General features: G+C 40.7%; 1 protein-coding gene across 7 annotated transcripts; it reads right to left on the reverse strand.

The window, feature by feature from the left end:
* Positions 1 to 20,081, reverse strand: LOC104589653 (uncharacterized). 7 transcript variants are annotated; one of them, XM_088896769.1, is made up of 8 exons: positions 19,642 to 20,081; positions 12,401 to 12,492; positions 10,444 to 10,591; positions 3,673 to 3,804; positions 3,425 to 3,574; positions 867 to 3,251; positions 536 to 708; positions 1 to 429 (listed from the first exon to the last, which is right to left on the reverse strand). In XM_088896769.1, exons 1-8 carry the CDS (start codon positions 19,753 to 19,755, stop codon positions 309 to 311), a joined length of 3,315 nt encoding a protein of 1,104 aa, XP_088752895.1. In that variant the 5' UTR covers positions 19,756 to 20,081; the 3' UTR covers positions 1 to 308. The 7 variants fall into 7 exon arrangements, with proteins under 7 accessions (XP_088752895.1, XP_088752894.1, XP_010246346.2 ...); XM_088896768.1 differs by having other exon boundaries at positions 1 to 435; XM_010248044.3 differs by having other exon boundaries at positions 1 to 441; positions 19,642 to 20,080.
* Positions 20,082 to 20,374: the final 293 nt, after the last annotated feature.

Genomic DNA, 20,374 nt, shown 5'->3' on the forward strand with positions numbered 1-20,374 from the left:
TTTGTAACGACAAAATTAGTACATTTTGTATTGTGTATTGATGTAAATGTTGGATAAGGTTTCACATATTGTGGTGTATAATACAATTTCCTTTCCCATGTTAAACTACAAAATTGAATGCAGACGTATCAATGCTTGGGATGGAATACATCAACAGAGCCCATGCAAATCCCAGTAGCTCCAGTACTAAGATTGATTCTGTATCAAGAATCAGGTACAACTACCCACAATTAATTGTATATGTTCTAAAATTTCCCTGACCACCCAACTGAATCACCCCACCTTTCTGTCCAGTCTGCATATGCCATCTAGAATCTCAGTTTTTCCCTGGGATAAACACCATTTAGCCCAGCCCTCCGTTGCTGCTTTTGTTCTGTGTGTGTCTTCCGTATTCTCGCAGAAGGTACACTTGCCTCATCAATGTCCCCTCTGAAACTTCTCCTGTAACATGAAAAAAGGAAAAGAAAAACATTAAAGAGATCCTATTTAAATTGAACATAGCAAAACATAAGAATGACATGGTATTAGTATATACCTGATGCGAATTAGGAATAGTGCACCAAATAATGTAATCCCACCAGCAACTGATATTAGCACCAATTTTTTGCTGGACTTCTCACTCCCTGGTCTTTCTGAACTTGTCTTGTCTTCTTTCCTTTCTAAACTTTGCACTGCTCTTATGCACATTATTCCATGTCCTTCTTTGTCCTACTTCCAACCATTGAATTGATTATATGCCATTTCAACGGCAAAACAATGGATTAACTTACTCAACATGTCTACCCTACATGTACAAGCATTGAAAAGAAGAGTAAAATAAAGTGCTAGAATGAAGAAAAGCACATTACTGTTCCTCAAGAGCTCACCTTGTCATTATCTTTTATATAAGCATCATCATCTTCTAGATTTATACATGTTTGATCAACTGCCTGCAAATCATTGCCTATAAGATGCAGATCACCCTGATTTCTGCCAATATGTTCTAAATGTGGAAGCAGTGAGTGGCATGACTTTTCTGAAGATGATATCAGTAAGGTCATGGGAACATCACTATTTTGATGGAAAGAAGGTTCATCATCAGTCAAGTTGGCTTTCCACATATCTGAGTCACTGCTATCTTGAATTTCTTGAGCAGCATGAAATTGGAAAAAGGACTTGTGAAGATCAACAGGTATCTGCATTTCCCAATTGTACTTCTCATATTGGCGCATTGGATTATTAGTCTGGCTACCTAATTCTCCCGTATGAAAACCATCACTCACAGATAGGGTGGTTTTATCCTCAGAAGCATCAAGACCTGTTTGCAGTATCATAGAACTTTGATCTGAAATGTCAACTAATAAGGGGCTTCCATTGCAATGCTGTGCATGGACCCCTGATGAATTTACTCCGGGATCACAAGATAATGCTAAACTTGACTTGATAGAACCCTCTTCACTTTCAGTTATGGTCAAACTTGTCGAGAAGCTATTTGAGACCGTCCTTGCCTCCAAAGAGTTTTTGCAGCCATCATCACCTTCTCCAATCCCCTGCTTTAAGAAATGGTTCAAACCATCTGCATGCAAGTCAGAACATTCCTGTCCAATTGCAGCATCTGGCCATCCTTTAGAGGCATGGACCTCAACCCCGTTGCAGTAGGAAATATTATTATCATTAGGCTGTTGCAAACCACCACCATAATCAACACTACCAAGGGGCATAGATTTACAGCTTTTTTCACTCCCTGTAGCTGTTACTGTTACTGTTAGTTCTGCATTCAGTGCCTCATGAAAGAATGATGTTGACAGACAATTGCTTGAGTCTTTTCTTGTATACACATTATTCTTTATGGTGGAACTAGATACCTTATTGATAACACCTGCCTGTTTGAAGTTTGCATCATCAAGCCAAAGAGCATCTACTGAAGCTTTAGCAGAGTCGCATGCACAGTTTGGATATATGGTATGTGGTGGCACAGGTTCCAAAGGAGTAGAACTGTTACTCCCATTTGATATAGTTGCTATTTGATACCTGTTTTTAGCATCCCATCTGGTCTGAGTACCATTGGGAGGATCATATTGGCCTGACAAGATCTTGATGTGTTGGTTCCCATAAGCATCTCTTAAAACATTGGCATCTTTTAAGCTGTTGTTATGATTAGCTAGCAAGGTACTGGTGTTAACTTCTAAAACATCTGCATCAGTGTGAGACCTGTTGAAATTGACACCTTGTTGTAGAAAATGGTGTTTATCTCCAGTATAGGAGTATAATTGTGTGTCTGGAATTTGTGGGCAACTCTTGGTGGAATAACCATAATCTTCAGATGCCATAGCAACTGGCAGTTTATCAGCATATGGTGTTAAACCATCCACAAGAACATGATGTTCAACTATGTTTGAAGTTTCATGTTCAATTTCCAGGTTCTGATGCTCCAAAATCTGGCTTTTACAATCATCTTTTGCATTGAACCGCTGTTCAAAACCTAATTTTACCACTTTACCTGGAAAACATTTCATGTAACCTGTAGCAGACAAACCAGCATCTTCAATCCCATCAGAGAAACCCCTTCCAAGCCCATATTCTGAATTGGGAATTGCAGCTCGTTCATTACAAGCTGTATCCTTATACACAATTAATGCTTCATCCTTCCCTCTACCAAACAAGCCACAATGACCATTTTCAATTTTGTGATCACTTATGTCTGAAATATCCAGTTGACAGTCAATGCTACCTTTAAATGTATTTTCACCTACAGAATCTGCTACAAATGTACCATGGTTTCCCAGGTCAAGATCTTCATGATATCCCAATGTACAATTTCCAGGAGTACTTAAGGGATGTCTTACCCCTCCCCTTTTTAAGAGCTCTTCCTTTGTGTTTAGATCAATTTGAGACTTGGTGCATGAGGGGGATAACATAATATATAGCTGAGCAGCATCTAGTTGATGGTTATCATTTATCTGGTGATATGTTTTAGGAGAAATCATTGATTCTACCAAACCAAATTGTCTATAATGATTAAGTATGTTTCCATCTGTCTGTTGATCCCAAATATCTGAATGAAATATGTTTTCTGGAGGGATAAAGTTCTCTGCAATTACCGAATTTCCTCCAGGAGAATTCTCTACACTTGAAATCAAGAAAGACATATTATCACATGAAGCTTTTGAGTCTGGGCTATGAAAATCAATTTCCCTAAAATTGCTTTCTGCGTCATCAGATTCTTCAGAATATGAATCAGACTGTCTGGTGTAGTTGGCACCCCAGTTTTTCTACAGTGAATACATGAAGAATTATAAACAGAACAAGAATATTGAAAAAAAATGATAGTACTCCTGTAAATATAGATTGGAGATGCAGTTGATCATAGAAAATGATCCTGTCTAGAAAGAGGAATCCATGTTCTTTATTTAACATGATTACAATAGTGTGGCTCAGTGCTTACCTGCCTGTGATTTACTCTTGATTCCATGGATGGACTGCAACTGGCAGAACTTGAAGAGCTACACTGTGATAGCTCCAAGCTTCTGCAGATCAATCCAACCATATCAGTAGGCATCACTACTGTATAGGTAACAATATCAAAATCCGGAACCTGTCACAAGAAATCCTAGTAGAATTAGAATGAATGAAAAATCTATGGGTGCATAAAGAAAATACTTGAAAATAGAATTCTTATGTAACTTTTCTTACATTTAAATGCTTAGACCTTGCTTTCTTTGAGAGGGAGCGAATGCACAAACAAACTCTGCGAATATCTCTTTTCTCAACAACGTCTGATGGGGAGAAGAGATCAATACTAGTCAATCCCAAGATTTGACAGATCTAGATAAAGAGAAGTACTGGTTAGAAACCAACAGGCTACTTAAAATAGTTCATACAAATTTGAATCTTTTTTCTAGAAAAGGTAAAGTGTGATTATATTACTGAAGTGAAAGGGAGAAAACTCCCAATATAATGTGACTGTATAACACATGGGATATAACAAAATTCAAAAGGTATACTTGTTACAGAAAGAGAGTTGACCGAAATGTCAATAGCTTTAGCCCAGGAGAAAATCTTGGCAGTCATATTGCAGATGATGTCATTAGTTTGAGAGGACATGATTCCAAAGACTCTGTTGTTCCTTTCCATCCAGATGGTCCAAAGGACAGCAAAAGGAAGCACAAACTAAATCATGTTTTGAATGCTGGTCAAGAAACCAAAGATGGTTTGGGGGAAGGCCCAACTCAACTGTAAACCTTTTAACCAGATCATCCATCAATGAATTGGAGAATGATTGAATTAACATATTACATACTTCTGTGCTACTGAAGTAGGCAACAAATCAATATGAACATCATGAGCTGCCCCATGATAAAACCAGTTGTTTCTAAACCTCCTTGGTTCCTTCTTCCACAACCTGAGACCAGAGAAAGAAGAGGTAAGAGGGCCCCATGGAGAATTTGGTCAGAAATCCATATTAGAGTCCAACAACAATGGCTGAATTGATTATCTACATGAGTAAGGAGAATAAATTACCTAATAGAGAACATACCAAAAATCATCATACGCATCCCTTTTTTGTTTTCCATTGAAATTTCTTGATTTCATTACAAGAAAGTCTTGAGACACCACGGGCTTTTTTTATCAGTAGATATCAGGTGCACTAACTTGGTTTAAGTTGCAAATCCAGAATTGTTTTGAGAAGATTGTAAGGGAAAAAGAGAAGAAATCTGCACTTGAGGGGTGAATGTGTTGAGTCAGCAAAGGGAATAGCTTGTGGAAGGGAGTTATTCAAGCAAAATATGGCACAAGAAATGGGGGATGGGAACCAGGTCAAGCAAATCAGTTGTATGGATTTTTAGTGTGGTAAGGGATAAAAAAGCCCACAGTTTCTTTTGCAAGGGATTTAAGTTTGAAGTGGGAAGGGGAACCCGGTTTGGTTCTGGAAGGATTGTTGTGGAAACCATCTCTTGAAGGATGGATTCCTGGAGCTATTTGTGATAGCAGTTGACAAGGAAGTGAGAGTGGCTGACTATATGCACATCTCAAATGGAGAACGTGTATGGAACTCCCTTTTCAGAAGAGCCTTGAATGATTTGAAGATAGACATAGAACCATAGAACCTTTTGGAGGCCTGCTTCAGAAGCTTTATATCATGCAAATAGATCCTGGCATAGAAGATAGAAGACAGTGGTTGGAAGAAAAGTCTGGTCATTTTACTTTAAAGTCCTTTTACAACAAGTTGACCAGGGAAGAAGAGCAGAGTTTCCTATGGGTATAATCTGGTGCAAATACTTACCTTCAAAGGTAGCTTTTTGCCTGGTCTGCCTACTTAAATAAGATCCTCACTAAGGACAACCTGTAAAATAGAGTGGGGATTGATTCAGAAGATTGTGTCCTATGCAACAGGGTGGAATAATCTGCAAATCACTTGTTCTTGCATTGCAGCTTCACTTATAACATCTGGATGAAAGTGTTCAAGCTTTTTTTTTCAATGGATGCTGCCCAGCATCTGTAGAAGACTTTGTAAAAGGGTGATGGATCCAGTGCCTGAGCAACTGAGCAAGAAAGGAAGAGCCAATTGGAAAATAATTACAAGAGAAGTGTTTTGGGCTGTATGGCAGGAAAGGGATTTAAGGGTTTTTCAGAACAATGGTTGACAAATTGATGAAGTGTGGCAGAAAATAGTGGGCAAACTGTTTTCCTGGTCAACAGCTCAGTTAAGATTGGACAGATCAAATTATCTCTCTTTTTGATTGTGGCAATCTTTTTGTAAACACAGAAGGGATAGTGGTCTAATGTTCTTGTTTTGTATTTTCCTGTTGTACAGCCACTAGTTGTATAGGGGCTTTTCTATTTTAATAAAATTATACTTTACCTCTTCTCAAAAAAAAAGTAAGTGTTGAATATTTTTTTATGTTGGGGTTAAATACTTAACCCCCATCCAGTATCTGACAGTTACCTGGTCATACCCCAACTTTTCTGACAATCCAAAAACTACCCTTGTCAGAAAAATGTTTTATTGTTGACAGGTTTTGCAAAATGATATTTTACCCTGAGAAGAGTTAAATGTGAAAATGAGTCATGTGATCCATCTCTCACATCCGATCAGTGAAAACCACCATTGCCACAACTCCAGTAGAAATCAAACCACCACCATTGCAACTCCAATGGAAATCAAGCACTGCACAATGGATTTTAGGATCATGGGTTTCAATAACCCTTTATTCTTGAGGAAGCAAGAAATTAATTTTTCAGCATCAAAAGCACTGTGGCAGAAAAACTAAATTTGGGCTGGAACAGGAAAAGTATGTTCAGGAACTGTGCAGGAGACATATGGAAGGAAAGAAATAGAAGAATTTTTTAAGACAAAAATTGGAATCTGGACAAGATAGTGGCAGCTGTCAGCAATTCAGTTGCAGACTGGGTTCTGTTAGACTATGTTTTTTCTCTTTTTAACGAAATTACATCTTACCATAAAAAAAATGGTGAAGATTTGTCCAGTTTGTCAGAGTTTATTGCAGCAATGGTGAATGCACACATTGATAGTTGTCTTGATCAAGCATTAGGGAAGAATGTAGGCAAATGATAATGATAGTAACAGCAAAGTTGAAGATGAGAATACTATAGAAGAGATCTATTATGGAGATCTTTTCCATAACCCTGCAAATTAAAAAGGCAGAGCTTAAAGGTGATGGATAAACTGGAGGTCTGAAAAAGATTTGGATTCTAAGAAATTTGTGGAAGCATTGGATATGAGGATATCATTGTGATGCGTATAAGAAAGCAGAAAGCAATAGAGCAAGCATTACTTTTGCGAGAAGCTGAGGTTGAAGAACAAGAAAATGAAGAAAAAAATGATTCTAGAGCTATTGATCCAACAAAAATGTCCAGCAGGGACCTAAGAAGGTATGCAATTTTTTAAACTTTTTTGTTTCTTATTTCGGCTTTTTGGTTGCCCAGCTGGCATTTGTCACTTGTTGCCAACCAGTGAGCCCCATGTACAATTGCTTGAGTTGTTCATAGAATTTAGACATTGCTAGTTTAAAGCAAAGACTTGATTTATTTGCCTTTTGGTAGAGCATTTATAGTGAAATTTTTTAAGGGTATAAATCTATACGACTGATCAACACGGTTTTTGTGGTTAGAATGGAACAAAATACAATGAAAGAATCAGGAAGATTTGATTTCAATGAAAACTAAAATGGGATGGGGTACTTGTCTCAAGGCTCTTCATGGATTTTGACAGTTACTGTTCTGTTCTAGATGACCAGTTTTCAGTTTTATCAATGGATTTGAACTCAGTTACTGCTAGGCTCATTGTGTCGCTTGTGCTTAATTGGAGATAAACCCTTTTGACTTCTGCTCTCACTCCATTCACACTTGGTGCAAGCTATTTCAGCTTGATTATCAACACAGGGCAAAGATTAGACAAATCTTATGCCAAAGCTAGTTAATTGCAGCTAGACTAGTAATAAGAATAGTCACAGCATTCTCAGCCCAAGAACACTTAGGCCATGTTTGGTTCACTGCTCTGGGCTTCATTCTTGTTCATTCTAATCAAGAATGAATAGCATTAGAGTGTTTGGTTACAAAATTCTTGCCACGAGTCACATTCTTTTTAGAATGAAAAATCAGCCCCATAGCACAAAAATTGAGTAGCCTGCACTGCAGCATGAAAAATAATCATGCCCCATCTTGCTCATTTTTATTCTTTGAAGAAAACTTGCCTACAAAACTGTTGCCATAGATATTTACTTTTACAAAAGCACTTTTACATGAAAGCAATTTATGAAAGCACCTTTATAAAAGTACTTTTACATGAAAGCACTTTTATAAAAGTAAATTTATGAAAAGTACTCTTACGAAAGCATTTTTGCATTAAAGCACTTTCATAAAAACACTTTTACGAAAGCACTTTTATAAAAGTACTTTTACTAAAGCACTTTTACGAAAGTAGCACTTTTACGAAAGTATTTTTACCAAAGCACTTTTAGGGAAATACTTTTTTTTTGAAGAATGAAAAGGTGCAACATAGGACACTTGTCAGTTTGAAAAAAAATTCATTTTTAGGAAAAAAGTATTTGGTTCATAGCAATATTTTCTCATTCTGCCTATTTTTACCCATTCTCATCTTGGGTAAGAATGAGAAAGAATCAGAATTGAACCAAATATGGCCTTAGTCTCTTCCTATCAAATCCTATCAAAGCCAAAGACAGCTCCATAGAGCTGGTTGAATGGCATGTGTACAAGTCATAACAGTACATGTTTCAATGCATGCCTATGAACTGAGCTTTTGAAATATATGCTTAGTGGTTTCAAATGGAGGAAGTGCGATTCCAACTATAAAACTGACATGGTTGGTCATCATTGATAGATGATTCCAATATCTGAAAGCTGATGGACATAGTAACAGCAAAGAATAAAAAGAAAAACAAACAAAAACAGGACAAACTCTTTGCTCCCTTTCTTTCTTCTATTTCTTTTTCTTCTCTATCTTCTGTTTTCTCTGTACACCATGTATAGAACTTGTACAATTACAAAATCTAAAACAGTTGTGCCCATGCCATATGCACATGAATGTGTAACAACTACAGCTATTAATAACCCAACATGGATGCTGAAGACCATTTTGTGCATTGCATACCTACTAATGGAAACGTAATTATGTAGTATACTAGTAATTGTTTTCATTTATTTATAAACTGTTATTTATTATTTATCTACAATAGTAACTCTTTACTCTTCAGTATGAATATAGAACATCGCTATCAAACCTACAAATGTTGACCTACACATAGGAGTTCACAACAATGTTTTAAAATGCGGAGGCATGACGCGAGGCATTCCACTACCTAGAGGCGTGAGGCGTAGTTCAGAATGCAAGAGGCGTAAGCCTCCCGAACACAAGGAGGCATAAGCCTCCTTAAGAGGAGGGGGGTTAGGAAAAGGAAGGGGGGATTTCACTTTTCTTTATTTTTAATAAAAATCTTTTATATTAAGAACAATAAAGATGCATAACATTCCTTCCCCTTATCTTTTCTTCCCCTCGCTTTCCTTTTCTTTTATTTCCTTTTCTCTTTTTTTCTCCTCTTTCTTTTTCTTTCCCTTCCCTTTCTTTTCCTTTCCTTTCCTTTTTTTTTTCTTTTTTCTTTTTTTCTGTCTTTTTATATAAGCTGTGCATGAGGCACATGAGGCATACGCCTCTAGCACGCCTCATGAAAAAAGCACATGAGGCGAACGCCTCAGAGGTGTCAGCGCCTCTAGCATACACCTCAGGGCGTTTTGAGAGCACCTCGCCTGGAGGCGCGCCTCCAGGCATACGCCTCCCACGCCTTTTAAAACACTGGTTCACAATTCTCTCTCCAATTTAAATGAACTCCTTTTACATGTATCTCATAAAAGCTACATTTTAACAATATCATTCATTATCAAATAAGATATATTTTTTATAATTTATAGTTGTTATTGGAACATGGGATAACTCATGTGTGAACCTGTGTCCATGCAAGTATCCATATGTGTCTGTGGTTAGAGATTAAAACTGCATCCCCAGCTTTATGTGCAGTCAGGTGTGGAGCTATGATACTCAGATATACATGCCTAGCATACCACTGTTGGATACCATACTTGTAGGATACAATACCAGATATTGCATATATTAACAAATTATACTATAGAATGATCTGAACATCTTAGGAATTTAATTAAACTTGACAAGATATGTCTTCTGAAATGAAATTTAGCTCCAAAAATTAGATATAAATGCATGATATAAGTACATTACATATGATACCCTTACTTGTATCTGTGTACAGGATTTTAGGAAATGGAGAGTTGAATCCCTGTTTCCATATCCATGTCCATGTCTGTATCTGTATTTAGGCATCATAAATTTGGAAAAATATGTCTCCAAAAGAGTGGAGTCAAGGTTCTGCAGTGGCAGTGGCATCATATTTTGGACATTCTTCTAAGTCACAGACCATGTTATAGCCTTATTGGTACTCACTACTCCCACTAAACCTTTTAAGAAGCCATTTTTCTCTAATTCCCCCATCTGAAGCTGCATCAATTTCTCTTTCACTTCATTCCACTAGGGCATCAAGTCAGGGATCATGATAACTAAAATATGTTATCTTCTAAAACTAGAATTAGTATCTTCTTTACCAGTTAACTTGTAAATGTTATTTCTTGTGTGTGGTTTAGACATTTCATATATCTTAAGAGTAATTGCATCTATGTGGTATTATCATTATTTAAGTGCAAACTTCCTACTTGTTGTCTTGATTAATTTTTATTTTTTAAGTTAGAACATAATAGAATGAGCTTGCAAATTGCAATACAGAATTATGTGTCAAAGAGCAGTAAATACAAGGACTTTGCACTAAATTCAACACATCAATGTACTGAATGAAATAACCCATACTCATCAATAGATTTACCAATAAGATGCCATAAGTTTTACTTAATGGAGCTCACCTTCAAAAATGAGTCAACTTTGGAATAAGGCATGTACCTCCCTCTGCCCTTCCCATAAGCAATTGGTTCATATATATACGCTTTTGAATATCTTAGCTCCATACACTTAGTCAATAGCATTTTCCATATCACCTTAGACACTTGAAACCTAAACAAATAAGAAAACGAGATTTAACCAATGATTATGGACAGATTTCAGGATATACAACCCTCAGCCCTCGTATATGTATGACAGACCTTCGCATATCATTTTTTTTTCTGAGAAAAGTTAACATCCATTTCAAATCAAAAGGGGGGTATATCAAAATATGTACAGCTAAACAAAGGAACAAAACCCACCTGAGGAAATACTAAGTGCAAAGAATTAGCACTATACAAAAAATCCCTACCCACCCCTGATTTTGCTAAAGCATCGGCAATGTATTATTTTTTCTGGTAATAAGCATCAGCCATGTGATTCATTCGTAGAGGCAGCCCATCACAAGGTCCCCTTTACTACTGGACATACCTCAACCTGCAAAGCTAGTGTTTTAGATTCATCTTTTACATCCAACGTAAAATTGCAAAAATGCAGTCGATGATATCTGACTGATTTTTTTCTCGATATTATGCTTATGGCGAGTGATTTACATAAACCCTTTAATGACTCCAAGTTCCCATTGAATGATATTAGGTTTTCTTTCTCTTCTTTCTTTCTCTATCTTCTCTCTAGTTCTACAAACAACCATTACAACCTCTAACAGCCAATAAATTCTTCACCAAATGAGTTCATTCAACATTCTCAGAGGACTAATATTGATCTAAATACGCTTTCTCATCAAGCACCCTTTGGAAAGTGGCAACTTTCATAGGTAATGTATGGAAATTTAAATTTAAATCATCCAACCAAATTTTATCAACAATTGATAATTTAAATTTTAACATAGAAAGTATCCCCATTATATTCCTATCCCACTGCATGGCATATGGGTATTTGGTGGACCATCTCCTTGTGCACTGAGATTTTTCTAGAGCAGTGTCAGTAGAGCTTTGGCCCACCTTGTGTTGTCATGGCTCAGTGTGATTGGTGCATGGTTAGCAGTGTGAGGTCCAGACCAACAGTTATCATATACTATAAAAATGGTCCTTTTGGAATTTCTTGGTGTCTTTAGAAAACATATGGTAGAATAACATTAAATAATTGAGCAATTTCATGTTATATGGTGATAGAAAAGGCAAAACAGCATTTCTGTTTTGGGTCCTTATCTCTTGAAAATTCCATTGATCTTTTCTTCTTATTTGTAGGCAAATTGAGATTCAATTCCTTATGGTCCTAGCGAGTTTATAAAGTTGATAAATAGCAGATATTGCTCAAGTCTAGCTTTTGTCTCTTCTGGATGGATTTTATAGCTTTGGCGTTTTGGCTTTTGCTTGTCAATGGTTTCTCAGCTTGTCAAAAGACAAGAGATGAAAAGTCGGTTCATGTGGTCAGTGTGTACAGATGCAAAACATCACATACTACAAGAAATTAAAGTTTAACATAACTGTGCTTTATATATATATTGACAAAGCAAATGCAGCATATATTTTAAGTGCCACTCTAAATGATCTGTCAGAAAAAAAAAAAAATGGTATAATAATGAAGAATGGAACAAGATAGTCTTATTGTTGAAATAGACATGGTTCCAATGGCTGAGCATTTCTTGTGAGTGAATGGAAACAACCTTAGAGAGACCAATCATATGACCTAAGGGCAGTCCAATGCATGAGGCTCCCGCCAATGTGGGGTCTGGGGAGGGACAGATGTACACAGCCTTACCCATGCACATACAGAGAGGCTGTTTCCAATTATATGACCTATTTCCATTTATTTCCCAAAAAGCCAAAGAGTTCAAGCAGAAGATGTATTTCACATTTATTTCCATTGTCTATGTGACAAGTCTAAGAAAAAAATCCATAGGAAACTTGAAGGGCATACAATAATTCCCCATCAGCAAGTAAATCAGCAATGGTTGTCTCATCATCTATTCTTGTATGTAAGACTTCTCCAAGCCATATTCTTGTTTGAGTCTGCACAGTGAACAAGCCAAACAGTAGAAATGTAAATAAAACTGTAGCTAATAATCACATTTAACATAACAATATTATTATAATGTCAGACAGTATAATTTAGTCAAACCACTTTCATGCTAGACAAATTGTGTTTTAATTGATAAATCATTATAACCCAATTTGTTGGACTCAAATTTTACCAGATCTTCAGTTTCTAGCCTGAAGACAGTAATAGAAAGGAAATGCCAGCAGAAAGGTTTAATAGGACAATACATTCTAAAGGAGGAATTTACTTAGAAGGTATCAAAGCAGCAGTTCTAGAAATAAATTGCAATGCCCTTTTACCACCCTAAAGAAAAGAAAAGAAAAGAAAATATGCCTCCTGCAAGTCTTCTCTTAACCTTTTAACCTCTCTAAGAATAGGGGTGCAAATGGATCGGATCATGATCCAAACCTAAGTCCGATCCTATATTGTTGGATTTGGATATCCCTGTTTCGGAATTTCGGATCAGATTTGGATCACCCCCCTATCCGATCCTATATATATATATATATATATATGTATATATGATATTTATTTATTTATAAATACGTTATTTATATTGCATTTTTTAAATTTTTATATTATTTATTTTTTAGAAAAACATGTATATATATTGATGAAAATAGTTGAAAAAATACTTGTATTTTTGTTTTACTTTATTTAAACAGTTATATTTTCTTTTATCTGATCATATATATATATATATATATATATATATTATATGATATTAATTTATTTATAAATATGTTATTTATATTGCATTTTTGTAAATTTTTATATTATTTATTTTTTGTAAAAACATGTATATATATATATATATATATTGATGAAAATAGTTGAAAAAAAACTTGTATTTTTGTTTTTCTTTATTTAAACAGTTATATTTTCTTTTATTTTTAATAATTTTTTGATTTTTTTAAAAATTAATTCAGATCAGATTTGGATATCCAATATCTTAATCAGATTCAAATTCAAATCAGTATTTATGAGATCTGATTGGATCAGACCTACAGTGTTTCAGATCGGATTCGAATATACCCTGATTTGGATCTGATCCGATCCGTTTGCATCCCTATCTAATAATATGTTTCATCATTGAATCATATTCTCAGTTTACATTTCCCCGCAACTCCCTCCAGAAATCTCTCTTCTTTTAAGTAGTTCCCTGAAAATTCAAATGTAGTGTAGTGAAGAGTGCTGACTCCACCCAAATGGCTAGGAAAAGTTGTGCATGCAAGGCTCGTAAGGCATATTTTGCATGTCTTACATGTTCATTGTCATGGAGTTGCAATCATGACCTAGGAAAACCCAGTGGACTTGATCAAAATTAGGTCATTCCAACATAGTATGACAGGAAGCTGCATATCTTCTCAAAAAGGGAGCAAAGTAGAGTTCTGAAATCCCAGAACAGTTTTTTTTATCAGAAACAAATATGAAGTTTTATTAAGTTTAAACAGAACAATACATTTGTACAGAAAGAGGACATAAACAAGCTATCCCTCCCCACATAGAAATTTGCAAGTTGCAACTTTGCCCAAACCAATTGATTTCTATTTCACCCCTTTCTTAGTTAAATTGTCAGACCAGTTAACCATTCTTGGAACCTGATGAGGGCAGATTTAGCCCTCCAGTGAAATTGCGACACGTGGCACCTCGTGACAACTAGGCAAACACCCAGGCAAACAACTTACCAAGTTGGTGTCCCACCCGGGCACCGGTCTGGCTGGCCTAGCGCGACCTGCACGCGGCCTACGGGCGGCCTGGTGCGGTCCGCGCGGCCTGCGCGCGACCTGGCGCGGCCTGCGCACGACCTGGCGTGACCTGCGCGACCTGTACGACCTGGCCGGATCAGCCTGGCACATGATCCGACCTGGCCGACCTGGCAACCTATAAGACGCCCACCGAGAACCATTAACGGCATACCCCGTGAGCTCAGTAGCTCTCCAAGGAGCTCACCACCAAGGAGCCAGGCAGCTTGGCATAGCTCCCCTGGGCTTCTCGCCACCTGTAGGGTAGCTCGGTACAGAAGAGTAGTTTGGCGTATCGCAAGAAGATCTCCTGCCTGGCAACCTGGCCCGGACAGAGGCGCCGACCTGGCAACCTGGCCCGGACACCGACCCACCGACTGACAGGCGCCGACCTGACAACCTGGCCCAGACACCGATCCGCCGACTGACACAGGCGCCAACCTGACAACCTGACCCAGGCGCCGACCTGGCCGCCTGACACAAGCGCCAGCCTGACAACCTCGAGGAGTTCATCACCATACCCCGGTTCTGACGGGATATGACGAGTCTTACCGTTTGAAGGCTTTTCACCCACCTAACCCGCGAGGACACCACTATATAAGGACTCCGACCCCCAAAGCCAAAGGGAGGAAAAAGGATGGTAACCCCTGCTCTCTAACTCTCTCATTTCTCTCCAAGCTCTCTGTAATCAGAATGCTAACTTAGGCATCGGAGAGTCCCTGCCGGGAAAATACCCCCGGGTCCTCTGATTCAGTTCTCGTAGGTCCCTCAGCTCCCGCCGCCTACAAAGCAGAGGAAATCACCTCACGCGGAGGGTAGTCGGGTTTTGCTGCACCAAGGAGCTCCACCATCCTCTGAATTGCAGGCCGCCTAGGAGCAAGTCAAGTGACGAGTCCACCAGGCAGTTCACCACCAGGGAGTTCGCCACCAAGCAGTTCGCCACCAAGCAGCTCGCCACTAGGCAGCTCGCCACCAGGCAGTTCGCCACCAGGCAGTTCGCCACCAGGCAGTTCGCCACCAGGCAGCTCGCCACCAGGCAGCTCGCCACCAGGCAGTTCGCCACCAGGGAGTTCACCACCAGGCGGTTCGCCACCAGGCAGTTCGTCACCAAGTAGTTCATCACCAAGACACGTCACCACCGGGTCAAATAAACGAGGTACTTAGCCAAAAAACTTATACATCACAAAAAATGGTACGTGACCAGAAACGGTTACATCAATTGGCGCCGTCTATGGGAACACGCTACAAAAAGCTAAGTTCTCATCCTACAAAAGCTAAGTTCTCATCTTACCAAAGCTAAGTCCTCACTTTTTAGAAATTGAAGCTATCGCTTTATAGTTTACATTTTTTATGAACTCAAAGACTATGCAGGGAGCTAACAGACTAAGTAGCTCTACCAACCTTACTTTCAATTCAGATAATGCCTCATCAGTCCTCTCCGCAAGGTCCCCCCTACAAAGATGAGCTCTTCGTGGCTTCCGCGGGAGTTGACGGCCAACAGACTACATAGGCGCCCTTACCGGTCGAGCCTTCCAAGGCTCCTGTGTGAGCTGGCGACCTAAAGTTAGTAGTGCTGCCCCCGAAGGTCGAGCTCCTAGTACCTTCTTGTAGGAGTGGGTGACCGGCATTACGAAGCTGATGCAACACAATCATAGCTCGACACCTCACAGGCAAAGCCTACGGGCCACATTACTGCTTAAGACCCGATCGCCCCTCCGGCACGGGCAAAGTCAAAAAAGAGTAGACTACGAGTCACTCCCAAAGCCTACAGGCCACATTACTGCTTAAGACCCGGTCGCCTCTCCGGCACGGGCAAAGTCAAAAAAAAGAGTAGACTACGAGTCACTCCCAAAGCATACGGGCCACATTACTGCTTAAGACCCGGTTGCCTCTCCGGCACGGGCAAAGTCAAAAAAAAAGAGTAGACTACGAGTCACTCCCAAAGCCTACGGACCACATTACTGCTTAAGACCCGGTCGTCTCTCCGGCACGGGCAAAGTCAAAAAAAGAGTAGACTACGAGTCACTCCCAAAGCCTACGGGCCACATTACTGCTTAAGACCCGGTCGCCCCTTCGGCACAGGCAAAGTCAAAAAAGAGTAGACTATGAGTCACTCCCAAAGCCTACGGGCCACATTACTGCTTAAGACCCGGTCGCCTCTCCGGCACGGGCAAAGTCAAAAAAAGAGTAGACTACGAGTCACTCCCAAAGCCTACGGGCCACATTACTGCTTAAGACCCGGTCACCCCTTCGGCACGGGCAAAGTCAAAAAAGAGTAGACTACGAGTCACTCCCAAAGCCTACGGGCCACATTACTGCTTAAGACCCGGTCGCCTCTCCGGCACGGGAAAAGTCAGAAAAAGAGTAGACTACGAGTCACTCCCAAAGCCTACGGGCCACATTACTGCTTAAGACCCGGTCGCCCCTTCGGCACGGGCAAAGTCAAAAAAGAGTAGACTATGAGTCACTCCCAAAGCCTACGGGCCACATTACTGCTTAAGACCCGGTCACCTCTCCGGCATGGGCAAAGTCAAAAAAAGAGTAGACTACGAGTCACTCCCAAAGCCTACGGGCCACATTACTGCTTAAGACCCGGTCGCCTCTCCAGCACGAGAAAGTCAAAAAAGAGTAGACTACGAGTCACTCCCAAAGCCTACGGGCCACATTACTTCTTAAGGCCCGATCGCCTCTCCGGCACGGGCAAAAGTCAAAAAAGAGTAGACTACGAGTCACTCCCAAAGCCTACGGGCCACACTATTGCTAAATATCCAGTCGCTTCCCCAGCAGGAGCAAAATCAGCAAAAGTGAACTATAAGTTGCCCTAGAGCCTAAGGGCTACACTACTGAACTGGTGGAGACCCCCTTGCCTTAGTGGCAGCTCGCCACATACAGGCAGCTCCCGAAGCCTAAGGAATTGGATCAGTACTTACTAGCTCGTCGACTTACGGGCCAAAAGAAATCTACTCCCTTTGCTGAGTTACTCTCAGCTTGGGAGTGGGGGGCAATTGACGAGGGCAGATTTGGCCCTCCAGTGAAATTGCGACATGTCGCACCTCGTGACAACTAGGCAAACACCCAGGCAAACAACTTACCAAGTTGGTTTCCCACGCGAGCACCAGTCTGGCTGGCTTGGCGCGGCCTACGCGTGACCTGGCGCGGCCTGGCGTGGCCTGCGCGACCTGGCCGGATCAGCCTGGCACATGATCCGACCTGGCCGACCTGGCAACCTATAAGACGCCCATTGAGAACCATTAACGGCATACCCCGTGAACTCGGTAGCTCTCCAAGGAGCTCGCCACCAAGGAGCCAAGCAGCTCGGCATAGCTCCCCCGGGCTTCTCGCCACTTGTAGGGTAGCTCGATACAGAAGAGTAGTTTGGCGTATCGCAGGAAGATCTCCTGCCTGGCAACCTAGCCCGGGCAGAGGCGCCGACCTGGCAACCTGGCCCGGACACCAACCCGCCAACTGACACAGGCGCCGACCTGACAACCTGGCCCAAACACCGATCTGCCGACTGACACAGGCGCCGACCTGGCCGCCTGACACAAGCGCCAGCCTGGCAACCTCGAGGAGTTCATCACCGTACCCCGATTCTGACGGGATATGATGAGTCTTATCGTTTGAAGGCTTTTCACCCACCTAACCCGCGAGGACACCACTATATAAGGACTCCGACCCCCAAAGCCAGAGGGAGGAAAAAGGATGGTAACCCCTGCTCTCTAGCTCTCTCATTTCTCTCCAAGCTCTCTGTAATCAGAATGCTAACTTAGGCATCGGAGAGTCCCCGCCGGGAAAATACCCCCGGGTCCTCTGATTCAGTTCTCGCAGGTCCTTCAGCTCCCGCCGCCTACAAAGCAGAGTAAATCACCTCACGCGAAGGGTAGTCGGGTTGCGCTGCACCAGGGAGCTCCACCATCCTCTGAATTGCAGGCCGCCTAGGAGCAAGTCAAGTGACAAGTCCACCAAGCAGTTCGCCACCAGGGAGTTCACCACCAGGCAGTTCGCCACCAGGTAGTTCGCCACCAAGGAGTTCGCCACCAGGGAGTTCGCCGCCAGGCAGTTCGCCACCAGGCAGTTCGCCACCAGGCAGTTCGCCACCAGGCAGCTCGCCACCAGGCAGTTCGCCACTAGGGAGTTCGCCACCAGGCAGTTCGCCACCAGGCAGTTCACCACCAGGCAGCTCACCACCAGGCAGTCGCCACCAGGCAGTTCGCCACCAGGCAGTTCGCCACCAGGCAGCTCTCCACCAGGCAGTTCGCCACCAGGGAGTTCCCCACCAGGCAGTTCGCCACCAGGCAATTCGCCACCAGGCAGTTCGTCACCAAGTAGTTCATCACCAAGACACGTCACCACCGGGTCAAATAAACGAGGTACTTAGCCAAAAAATTTATACATCACAAAAAATGGTACGTGACCAGAAACAATTACATCAGAACCCATTGAGCATTCATCAGTATATTCATTGTTACTTTGTTAGCCACTTAAACTTCTTCATCTCATTTCCATACGCCCTAGATTTTGTACATTCGTCTACCATGCTATTTGTACCACTTGCAAAGCTGACAATAGTTCAGCCCTCATAGTCTCCTTCCCCAATCCCAGAACAGTTTCCCAAATGCTCAAATGTAGAGAAGGCCCAAAAGATCCTTAAGAAGCGAGGCAAAGTGAAAATTATAAATAAAATTAATGCAGCAAATTAATGGACTTCAATTTAAAGATATCAAACTAGTTAATGATCCTGTCTTCTTCTTTCTTTCATGTGGATGCTAACTTCTGATTAAGCATGTCTTGATTATATCTTCATAGATGACCCACTCTTGGAATTATGTCTATGTAAACTAAATGGATTAATACCTTCTAACTTAATCTAACATAATTTCCACTTTTAGAACCAACAAAGCACCTGGTTTTTCTATGCAGTCTAAGTAGAGGAACTTGGAGTTGGACAAAGTCCAAGCTTAGTTGCATCCAAAGGATGGTATTATGATGTTGCTTGCATGAATCCGTCATCATCAGAAAACATTCATTGAACTCATCCTCTACCACCCTAGGTTTATATTTTTGATATCCAACTCTTTTCACTATAATAGACTTGGGTATTCAGCTTCAGAAATTTTAGTAGATTCCAAATCTACCCAATTCTTCATCCACATCCTTAATTAATACATTATCTTCACTCAGATCAAACAATATCTTCAACACTCACCCAAAAGATAAATTTGTTCTTTCATAACAGAACAAGAACAAATGTTGAACGAAAAGCAACGGATTCTAAACTCTACCATTGCATACCACTGACACCCAGATTTCATTCAAACTAAATCCCTAAAAGAATAACAAATCAGATAAAGGAGGAAGAAGAGGAGAGAAAAGTACCTGCAAGAACACATCGTCGAGTTCACGGAAGTTTGACTCAGTTGAAGACAGAGAAGAACCAGTAGACATCCTGAAAACTTCCGGCGAATCAGCTCTCGCCACTACTGGTCCCATGGCCACGACCCACAACACAATTCCCCCTCAAAACTTCTGATTTCCCGCCAACAGTGCAAAAGAACCAAAAAGAAAACAACCCAAAAAATTTTTACTCTGCTCGCCTTGCGTGCCTTCCTATTTCACTATTTCTTATGTCGCTCCTTTTATCTGTAATTTTTGTCTTGCTGGTTTCCTTGAATGCGGAAGACTTGGCGTAGATTCTGAAACCTTTTATCCGGTTATTTTCCTTCTACATAATATAGCAAGCCCACAGGTCTCTCTCTCTCTCTCGCTCGCTTTGTCTTTGAAATTTGAATTTCACGTGAATCTTCACTGTCTTATCTATCCGCAAAGAACGGAGAAATGGGTTGTGGTTAACTGGCTAGTGGCTTGTAAATTGTAACAGATTGGGGCCCACAAGAAAGGGACTCCTGAGTATTCTGACTGTGTTAAGATGGAAAATGTAGACCGTTCATCTCGTAGTGCAGTACATTTGTCCACGTTGACCCCATATCCTAGCCTTGTGGTTGCAGGAATTTTGGTGGGTGTTGGGGTGTATAATTGCCGGTGAGTCGCAGTCTTAAAGAGTTCGGTTGAAAAGTTGATGCACGGAAGGTTCTAAAGAAAGCTGGAGCGA

This window comes from Nelumbo nucifera, chromosome 1, assembly GCF_055504915.1.
Source record: "Nelumbo nucifera cultivar China Antique chromosome 1, China Antique-T2T, whole genome shotgun sequence".
Lineage (NCBI taxonomy): Eukaryota > Viridiplantae > Streptophyta > Magnoliopsida > Proteales > Nelumbonaceae > Nelumbo > Nelumbo nucifera.